This window comes from Hippoglossus stenolepis, chromosome 14 (assembly GCF_022539355.2).
Source record: "Hippoglossus stenolepis isolate QCI-W04-F060 chromosome 14, HSTE1.2, whole genome shotgun sequence".
Classification (NCBI taxonomy): Eukaryota; Metazoa; Chordata; class Actinopteri; order Pleuronectiformes; family Pleuronectidae; genus Hippoglossus; species Hippoglossus stenolepis.
The window spans coordinates 13617201-13628258 of NC_061496.1; the positions used below are offsets into that span (position 1 = coordinate 13617201).

Sequence of the window (11058 nt, forward strand, 5' to 3'; positions counted from 1 at the left end):
TTTGTGGATTCCAAAAGTATGTTTTTTGTCAGAATGTAAATTCTAAAGAATTAAAGTTTAATTTAAAACCCGGATTTGAATACAAATTAAAATTATTCCAAGTCCAGAATTTTATAGCAAAGGTATGTGACAATGTCAGACACAATGTAAAAACTATATGGTCATATTAATCTATTTTGTCCGTTACAGGCTTAAGAACTGAGCCACGGTGATTCTGTACTTACACCTGTTCCCTATACAAAGCAGATGTTCATGTAAAAGAATCAGACCTGTTGTATCAGGTCTGATTAGTACTGCAAACTCGTTGGTTGATCTCACTGGACAAACTTTTACCTTGAGCTGGATTATTATCATGAGCCCTCTACAGTGTAATATGACATAAAGCTGCTGTATAACTTTTCCGATGTGAAACTCAGATACAGTAGCATCGCCACTCTATGTGCCATAATAGAGTAATTTGCATTGAAACAATCCACAGCATGCATCCCATAATCATTCAGTGATTGATTTGTAATTGCACTAATAGGGTCACGACCGAGACAATAGGATGTGTGAAGCAGAGTCACTGCTCATACTCAGCCTCACAGACTCACAGTGGGCCTGCCGAGCTCTGCCTGTGTGGTCTATGGGGACAATTAGCACAATCTCCATACTAATGGAAGCCTGTAATGGACACTGCTGAGCCTGCCAGCCACTGTGTGCGTGCGTGTGTGTGTGTGTGTGTGTGTTTCCCTTCGTGTTTGCATATGCATGTGTGTGAGGGAATGTTTGCATACGCGCATATCTTTTGGGTGTGAGTGTCTTCCTGTGTGAGAGTCTGCCTGCCCTCTGTGTGTGTGTGTGTGTGTGTGCACACTGACTTCCTGTGTTTATGTATGTATGTATGTGTGTGCCCACCACTGTGAGTGTGCAAGGAGGCAGTAGCCTAGATTTTTACTAAGGTTAACCCCCTCACCCTCTCTCCACTTTGCGTGCGGCTCTAACCCTGATCCACGGCCACTCATTAGCACCATAATAAAGAGTTGAGACGACACGTAAAAGGTTATATACTGCTGGACTGCTGTTTTCCTACCAATTATCAGGCCTGTGATTTATAGCATGGACCCGATGCTATTCTCCGAGGAGAATTGGGGGAGTGTTTACACCCCTACACAGCGGGGTGAGAGGTCAGTCCTGACAAACTTTGACCTTTGAGGCAAAAGGTGCACTGGCGCTGATGGGAGTTTGGCGAACAGCTCAGCAGCACTGAATGTGGCAAAATCAATCAGGGAGTCTTTAGGATGCATGTGTAAGTACTCTGTGTTTGAACTGTCACATGCACATGATTGTGTAAGTCGACAAATATTAACTTTCTTTCTAAAGATGCATCCCAGCCTGTAGTGCACTATGTTTGAAATTAATGCACTATATAATGCACTAGAATATTCCCACAGTAGAATGATAAAATAATCATCTGTGCACTGTTTTCTACTGTCTACTCTCCATCAGTCAGTGATAATGCAAAATGAAATTCTTCGGAATCACAAATAATATTTTATCGCCAGCTATAAATTGTTGGGTGTGAGTGTTGAGCTCTAAAAAGATGCCTTACTTTTCAACTATTAAATCAATCAATCATTCAAAGTCTATTTGTAAAGCCCATATTCACAAATCACAATTTACCTCTACTGGGCTCAATATGGTGCGACATCCTCTGCCCTTAACCCCAACAAGAGTGAGAATAAACTACCAAAAAATAACCCTTTCAACAGGGAATAAAACTGTAGAAACCTCAGAGAGATTAGACAAGTAAAATATATATATATATACACAAACATATTTGCACATCATCTATAATGGCTAACAATCCTGTGTATAAAGCTGCTGAGTGATGTCGGGCCGTCATGTATTTGGGAGCGGAAGCGATCACGCTTGGCATTCCTTTGACGTATTGGCTTTTGTAACGCTCCTCCACAGCTGGGAGACTTGCAACAAGCACAAGTGACATGCTGTAATGAGGTCTGTGTGTGACACCCGGCAAACACGCATATACAACCCACACATGCATATACTGTATATTATATATATATATGTACATGTATATGTGTGTGTGTGTGTGTGTGTGTGTGTGTGTGTGTGTGTGTGTGTGTGTGTGTGTGTGTGTGTGTGTGTGTGTGTGTGTGTGTGTGTGTGTGTGTGTGTGTGTTCGGCTGCCATCCACACTTGCAGGATTGGTGTGGTCTTGCTGTCTGTCTCCTCTGCTCCTCAGCAGCATGTGTTTAACCTCAGCGTTTGGCCTCTTCGCCCTCTCTATCTGCCTGACTGATTTGTTAGGCTCCGGGGACACGACGGAGGATGTGAGTTTGTGCATGCTTGCTTGCTTGCGTGTGTGTGTGAGTGTGTCAGTGCATGTGTGTGTGTGCCAATTCTTACGCATTTGCGATTCAATCTTCAGAAATACCCCCTCTACCTTTACCTCAAGCATTTCTAACACACACACACACACACACAAACACGCGCACACACACACCAGGGCTTTGATGTGAGATCAGAGGCAGCTGTGATGCAGGTCGATCAGGTGCACAGAGCAGTGAAGAGATGTGAGAGAAGGAGGGAAAATGGAGAGAGGGGAAGAAGGAGAGATGGCCTCTGTTAAAACAAGGCTGTTGTGTTAACGACCCTGGGCCCTGTCGTTATTATCCCCTGTTCTCTCTCTCTCTCTCTCTCTCTCTCTCTCTCTTTCCTCTTCTCTCTGTCTTTCTTTCATCGTGTCTTTCTGTGTACCTGAGCCTCACTACACAGAAGCAGCCACTGTTCGTGTGGGCCGAACACAGTAGGAGATGGAGGCAGATACGATATGTGCCATGACTCATGTTTCAGCTGAACATTCTGTTGACCGTCTAACAGGTGCTGATGGGCACTGCAAAAACACACACACACACACACATATTTCCCCCTGCTACTGTAAAAGCCTAGTGCCAGACTTATAGAAATCCTGTCTGTCTCCGACATGCCGTGTGGTCCACAGCCGGAGAGTTTTTGACTATGCCTGCACAGAAGCTGTAACACATAAACAGATACACACGCTGCACTCCTGATGCATTCACATATGCATGAGCACTATACCAGACCACACAGACAATCAGCATCGAAATGCATGAGGAAAATCCCTTCACGCCCCCCCCTCTCTCCGGTCCTTGTAGGATGCAGGGAGGGAGGCAAGAAGCAGAGAAGTTTCCCCTCCTGCCAGGATGAAAGCTTCTTTTACTTGGGAGAACATTAGGAGAACAAACTACCATCACAACAGGAGGGGGAACTGTCAACCGCGGCGTGCTCTGACATCAAACACAGCCGCCATTAATATTGTAATGCTTCCTCCCTGCATGTTTGAAATCAAGACAACCAGTGTGGTCAGTCGGAGCGCGGGGCTGCAGATGTCACTTTATTTTGGGATGATGCGGCTTTGAAACAACACTGCGCTCCACTGGAAACAGATTTTTGTGTACTTTTCTTTTTAGTCTGTATTTAGATGACCCAAAACCTTGTATAATTGTTGAGATCTTTTTATTCTTCACAGTTTTACTTCTGGTTTGCCATAAGCCTTTGGTGAGTGTGATGCTTGATGTATAGAGGGCACATGCGAGTCCACCCAACAGGGAGCATTCACCCTGGGAATAATAGTGGACAGCAGATACTATATGTGTATGCATGAGCATCGAGTGGCTGCTTATTGATCTCCTGTGGTCTGCCGCTGGGATGTAAACACTGTGTCTTTCAGCGGGAGGCTCCACTCGATACGAGCAGCCGTCAACGACTGCTTCACAGAAAACACGGACGCCCTCGCTTATATCTAATCAGCACGCACGGCGAGAGTGTGCGTGTGGTAGAGGTCTGCACGTGTGAGTGTGTGTGTGTGTGTGTGTGTGTGTGTGTGTGAGGTGATGATATGCATGAAAGAAATTATGGAAAATATGCACAGACATGTTTTGGTTTAAAAAAAATCTGAGGAAGTATTTTGATAATTTCCATGATGTGATGACTGATTGATCACAAACTTCTCTGTGGGTTCATCCTGCAATATTTGGCCTAAACAACGAGCAAATAGAAAGAATTTTAACTGTTGTAGAGGTCAAGTTAAAACCAACAAGATTTCAGCCCTGGTTGATTAATAGTTACTGCTGGTAACAATAAACGCATTTTATCACTTCAGGTCGCAGAAATATAGAAGCCTTTTCGTAATTTTAATAAAGCAGTCAGGGAAGATTGATCTTTTCCATCTTTCTGTGACCAACTGTGATCCGGTTTTACGCCACACATGATGTGAGTCTGCACACAGCAGAAAGGAGCTGAGCCGACCTGCAACTCTTCACCTAACAGCTTCTTCCTTTACATTTTGAATATTTCAAAGTGCATTTTTGATAAATAGCAGTTAGTGTTAAGCTCACTGGCAAATACATCGCATTTCCTTTGACAACTTCATTACAAAAGTCAACTTGTGTTTTGCTAGTTCAATGCTTTTAATTTGAAACTGCAACAGTGGGATATATTTGGTTTGCATTAGTCAAAATTGGAATGTCACCACAGACACTGATTTCGTAATACTGCAAATGTATAAATATTGCAATACTTTTATCAGCAGGCTATAGCATAAATTCTGTAACCTCACTTTGTGATAGATAGCGACTTAACAGACTTATGAAATTAAAAATCTTGGAGATTGCCACTTTATATTCCTGAAAACGTGACACTTTGGAGGTATGGCTTTTTCACCTGACAGCAGTAATAAAGAAAAAATTAAAGCCATATCCGTCTAAACATGTACATGCAGAATCACACCCACCATCAGACACACACACACGCACGCACACACACACACGCACGCACGCACGCACACGCACACACACACACACACACACACACACACACACACACACACACACACACACACACACACACACAACACGCACAAAGCATGTAAGCCGCGTCTGGAACAAGCTCAAACCCATCAAACGTCACAGCACAGATAATCCATGTGCCAAATCTAAGATGAATCTATGTAATATTGATTCTGTCCGGCCGCTGCACTAGTCCGCTAACAACCCATGAATAACCGACCGTGGCGAACACTTGCACACTGAGCGTGGCTGCTGGAGAACCATAAGTGTGTGTTATGCTTAAATGTTTGCCCTCTATTAACTCGCAGGATTTATTTTCACTCAGGTGAGGATGTGGTGAGTCTCTCAGTGTCTTCTCGTCCCAGCGAGAGGAGTCTGTATCTGACTCACAGGCCTGACGCTCGGGTTTTATTGTGGCGAGGAGTTTGTTCCATGTTTAACACCTGATGATTCAATAGTGTAAGTCTCACCTTACTAAAGTAGACAGACTCACAGGCGTTACACTAATGACAGTGATCACATTAATTGTGCATGTACAGCGTATTGTGCCGTTGATGATGTCTGGAAAAGCAAAGTTTGGAAATATGACTAATATTAAAAAGAACATGTCCATAAGAAAACAAGCCAAGTTGCATCAAATTTCGCAACATGAGATAATTTCTTTTCCCATAAATTCAGTGTTTCACTGATCAGAGCCATTATTGTGACAGCACATGTACGAGCACGCAAGAGGTGTGTAAGTGAATAGTGAGCAACAAACATTCATGAAACGCAAGACTCTGAAATTGTTATCGTCAAAGAGGCTCCAGGACAGACGTGTCATTGGAATGAGGAAAAAGAAAGAAAGAGGAGATAAATCGGTGAACACATTATCCTGTCGGGTGGACAACAGTTGAGTGTGTTTTATTGGCCTCCGTGTTTCTCTTTGTCCACTGTGCAGAATAGGATTCTCAGTTTCCTGACAGCCACATCCAGGAGCTCGACATGTTACAAGTATCACAACACAGGGGCTCTCAAACATCTGGCTCCAGTTATCACAGCTCTCAGCTCTGCCACCTCAGTAAGATACACACACACACACACACACAAACACACACACACACACACACACACTGTCAGCGTCTGGCCGAGGTGTGTTTTTTCGCCACTCCACGCCTCCGCTTTCCCAACTTGTGTTTCTGGTAAAGGGCCATTTTAGTTCGAGCTCAGGCCTGCGGCGGAAAGCATCTCCCCGAGGAAAATAAGCATGACTCGCTCCAGTGAAGACATCTGCCCTTTGAAAGCGAGCATGGCTGTTTGAACAGCTGTCAGAGCACGCCGTGCGTCTCAGACCTTCCCTGATAAAACAAGACGCGAGTCTTGGAGGGAAATATTGTCAGAGGAGAGACGCTAAATGGACATAAGGAGACATCCACTGGTAATGATGGGAAGAGGCGCCCTACCTGCTCGTTGTGTCGATTTACAAGAAGCTAAAAGAGGATCGAGAGCACTTTGTCATTGGTGCTCAGAAGTGGCGAATATGATATAAATTACTGTTCGTTTTGGGCAACCTGTGACAATAATGACGATAACACACTCTTGATGTAACAATGCATGTCACTATCGATAAATCCCTATAGATCCTTAAGTAATTTGTCAACTCTAGAGAAGTATGCCAACTCCTACACAGAAAAGTCCTTAGTTAGCTCACAGAACTGAAGAGAATTATTGTTACCTCAATGTGTTTTCTCCATAAAATCAGGGGAAAAGCCCCATCATGTCACTCTTGATGCAAAAATACCTCCACAAAGTGTAAGACTCAGCAGCATTAGACCGTAACAGTGTAGTGTCCCGGGTGATGTCAAGAAGTGATCCCTAATTCCGAACGTGGACAGGGTTGGGGGGAGACCATGGCCCTCACTGGACACCCACGCAGACAGTCCCTAATGAAGATAACTTAGAAAGTATGAAAGTAGGATTTTATGGTCTAGTTTGTGATTCAGTGAGAATTTGCATTGCCATCGCTGCAGCAGTGTGCGAGCAGCAGACACTCTCATACCCCAAGAAGATTTCAAGCTTAACACTTAAGACTTTTGGTCCTGAAGTGACTGTCTGTTACCCAGTCAAGAGGAACAAGTGTATGTCAGACTTAGAAAAGTGCTGGGAGCTCAATTGCATTAAAGCTCTTAGTTTGCCTGAGCTCCAATCTAATTGGATAAAGCTGGAAAAGCAGCTTCCAATGTGCTCAAATCCATTTTTTCCCCCACTTTTTTCTGGACGGGGGAGGGGGGGGGGTGATCCCCATGTTCTGTTCCACTCCGTCTTTTGTCCTTGTCAACATTCCCCAAATGAGATTCCCAAAATCAGGAGGTGAGGGGTGCACACATGCACGAGTGCACAGAGCAAACATTGTCAGACAGACACACCTCTCACGCCAGCGCCGCCTGGCATCTCTTCCTTTCCCGTCCTTATTAAAATTCCATATTGAGATTCCTTCCTGCCACTCCGCCTCCCTGGCCCTGTCACTCAGCCCCCAACCCGCGACAAAATCAGCAAGTTTCAACAAAGACGCACATATATGCATAGAGACACACACGGCACACAATCCAAACTTTTCTTAAGACAACTCGTCCCTGCTTCCGCCCTTTATGTGTGGGATGAAAGTTTCCTTTAGGTGATATGTACGAGAGCGTGCATCAGCGTCTCCCCCCTTCTGCCTTCTCCCCTCTGTGCCCCCTCTCCTGCTAGCATTGTCATTATTTTCGATGGTGTCCCCCTCTGATCTGCCGAGCCTTTGGGTGCTCTCTCTCTCTCTGTCTTTGTCTGGTCCCTTTCATCTGTCAGGCGCTCCCCTTGGCGACCGCCACTGAGGGGGTTTGATTTCCCATCATGCCTAGCATTGCCTTCCTGACTCCGGCTCCCTCTCGCTCGCTCTCTCCCTCCCCTCCCCTCTCCCTCTACGGCGAGTGTTGTGCCCTCGCGTCTTCGGGCAATTATCCCCGGGAGTAATGAGGACCGTCTCTTCCTCCACAGCGCGCTGACTGACACCTCTCCCACTCATTTGTCAACAAATCAGACGACTGGTGTGGGCGGCCATATTGAGCTGAGGGTTGTCGTTGGGATGCTCGGTCTGTGGCGCATCGTCACGTCTCTCTCTCCCTCTCTCTCTCCCTCTCTCTCTTTTTCTCTATCCTCCTCCATCCCTTCCTCTCTATCTCTGCCACCTCGTTATCTCTGACAGGGTGTCATTCGTTCCAACTCTTACTCCTCCTATGTCAAGCCTCCATACGCTCCGATGTATTTGTGTTGCTCAGCTGCCAAGAAAAGTCTGACTTCCAAAAGGCCTAATGGTCATATGTGGCTAATGATCACTAAGCTGAATAAGTGACACTATTCAATTTACTTGTGTCAAAGTCAGTCACAGCCGGCCTCTGTAAACACTTTGCCCTGCTAGTCGATGGAGACCAGAGTGCAAAAGGGGAAAATATTGTCGGATACATCTTTGCTCATAAAGGCTCCTTTCAATTTGTCACCTTTAGTCGACGCGGCTGCAGAGGATATGTAAATCTCTGCTGCCGTGTGGGGGAGGGAGAGGTCTTGATGTGCTCAATTAAACTCTGCAGATTTCCCAGCTTTAAAAGATGTGAGACGTGACTTTGTGTGAGTTTTACATGTGTGCAGGGGAAGCTGTGCATGTTTACATACAGGAACATGGATCACATGTGTGGTTTCTGTGGTTTCGAGTACTCACTGTGCTCTTTGCGCTCCTCCGGGCTCGATGAGGCCTCTCCATCCGACAGCAGGCCCGACATGGAGAACAGCTTCCTCCCCGAGTCCTCCCCGGCTTTGAGGCAGCCGCCCAAAGAGCCAAAGTCAAACTCCTTCCCCTCCACGTCTGGGAAGCAGCTCTTCAGCCTCTTGGCCGGGGTGAAGGCGGACTGGTAAACCCCGCACTCCCTCTCCTCTTGCGGGGAGGAGAAAGGTCGGAAGGCGCCCACTCCGCTGTGGTTGAGCATGCCGAGCGTGGAGCAGTCCAGGTTTGGTGGGGTGAACTGAGGGTGCAGGTGGATTAAGGAGGCCGGGAAGTCTCGGGTGGAGAAGGTGCCTGACATGGGGCCCTGGCGCTGGTACATGGAGGTGAATGTGTAGGAGGCTGAAGGGAAGGGGAGGTGGAGGTCCTTCTCCATGGAAGCGGGGATGCCGAAGGGCCTGGGCGCCTGGCAGGGGACCGAGGCGTCTCGGCTGGCCTCGGCGGTGGAGGCCAGGACCATGAGGGCAGGGGAGGCCAGTGGAGCTGGTAGGTAGGAGGGGCTGTCCATCTTGAAGGGGCGGTGAAGGTCCATTCACCTCCCTGTTAGTGGTCCTGAGGAGAGAGAGAGGAGAGTCTGAACTAAACGTGAGAGGAAAATACTAATCATCTCAAAACTAGGCTTTATTTAGTTTAAACAAAAAATAAATATTTTCCTTTCGACATTACTGATTTGTAATAATTCAGTTGAGCTTTCTTAAAAGGAAATATGTTAAACATTAGCAAAAATGTATATTTTCTTATTATTTAAGAAAATAAAAAATCTTAATCTCTGTTTTTTCTGAAACACATTTGCAACTCTGGATTTGCAATTATAGTTTTGGGCTAATTTCATTGTATTAAAAAGGGTTGGAGGAGGCCTAGTATGCTGTGGCTGTAAACAAATAATTACGATGGAATAAATTGCTAATAAAAAACACAGATCGACGAAACCTGAAAAAGATAAATTTGATGGTGTGGTGTAAACAATTAGATTTGGGAAAATCCAATAAATTTGGAAAAGGAAAGACTTCTCTTGTTTTTTCTCTGTGAAGAATTAACTAATCATCAGATTGTATATAATTATCTCAGTAAATCAATGAATTGTAAATCACGTTGATTAAATAAAATCCTTCCCAGGTCATTTTACATATTGAATATATAATTAACGTGTTTGTTCTAATATGTGAAAAAAAAAAAGATTTACAAAAAGCCCAGGATAAAAACGAAAATAATGAAATGTGGCTTCTTTACAACAACAAGCTACAAGTAGGACTCTGACACATTTCAATAAAAAAACGGCTTCATCTAATTTTCACTATTTCAATTATAAATTTAACAAATAGAAAAACACTGACATGTCTGAAAAAACGGCCTATAATTAACTTAAAAACACCCAAAACTATATCAATCTATTTTTTTACGTTTATGAACCAAAACAGCTGTTTTCGAAATTATCCAGAAGGAGAATGAAGTTTGCGCACGTGTTTAGTCGACTTTCTTTTCTTAACAAATAAAAACAATATCCCATTCTTAAAGATTCAGTGACGACACAGAGACACTGGGACTTTTCACACACATGTTCAGGAATTTCAACATTTAACATCTTCATGCGTTACCAAAAAAAAAACATTTTCTCAAAAGTCTTCACGCGCGCGTCTGGAGGTGTCCAACAGTTTTGCAGCGACGGCGCGCACAAGTTCCAAGTCTCAAACCCCCGCGCACAGCACATGGTCGCCAAACAACCAAGTGCACCAACAACAACAGATGCAACTGTGGTTCTCTCGTGTTATCGTGCAGACTCTCACCGTGATGAAGAACAGGAAGAGAGAGGTTTATTCCTCAACTCTCTCTCACTCTCTCACTCTCTCCTCCAACTTCTGGTCTCTGCGGGGACGCGGCACTTTCTCCGGGACGCGCAGGAACAGGAGAGGAAACAACGCGCGGTGCAGCTGTGGCCAGATGTTTCTCCGGCAGTCCTCCTCCGACAGATGTTGTTACGGAGTTGTGTTAGTGGCGAGGTGCGTTTAGTTGAAGGAGGTGTAGTCGCTGTGGATGTGAGTGGACTGTAGCTCCGGGTCGGTCTGCCTCTCCTTCATGCGCTCCTGCGACACCCCCTCTCCCCCTCCTCCTCCTCCCCCTCTCTCCCTCCCTCTTTCTCAATAGCCTCTTCCTCCTCTCTCCCCCCCTCCTCTCCTCTCCCCGAGACGCTCTGCCTGCGATGGACACATTCAATTTCTTGCCCCTCGGTAAAGAGTGAAATTGAGTCAAAAGAAAAAGAACAGCGTTCGGTTTGGCCACAGGAGAAACCCAAGAAAACCCTTCTGGCATGTGTCAGCCCATAGACCTCATAGAGATAACAGGGAATATAGAATACAATGTAAAACTCTGTTCTCTATTACAGTCATTAGTGTTGTA

The 11058-nt window shown here is 45.3% G+C and overlaps 1 protein-coding gene across 2 annotated transcripts in view; it reads right to left on the bottom strand.

Moving 5' to 3' along the window:
* Positions 1–10729, bottom strand: part of rnf220b (ring finger protein 220b) — a 31572-nt gene extending 20843 nt beyond the window's left edge. For both annotated transcript variants that reach the window (XM_035175969.2, XM_035175968.2), the window contains exons 1-2: positions 10449–10729; positions 8605–9216 (exon numbers count right to left, since the gene is read on the bottom strand). In XM_035175969.2, the coding sequence (XP_035031860.1) occupies positions 8605–9196 (592 nt within the window). In that variant the 5' untranslated portion in view covers positions 9197–9216; positions 10449–10729. The remainder of the gene's footprint in view (positions 1–8604; positions 9217–10448) is intronic.
* Positions 10730–11058: the final 329 nt, after the last annotated feature.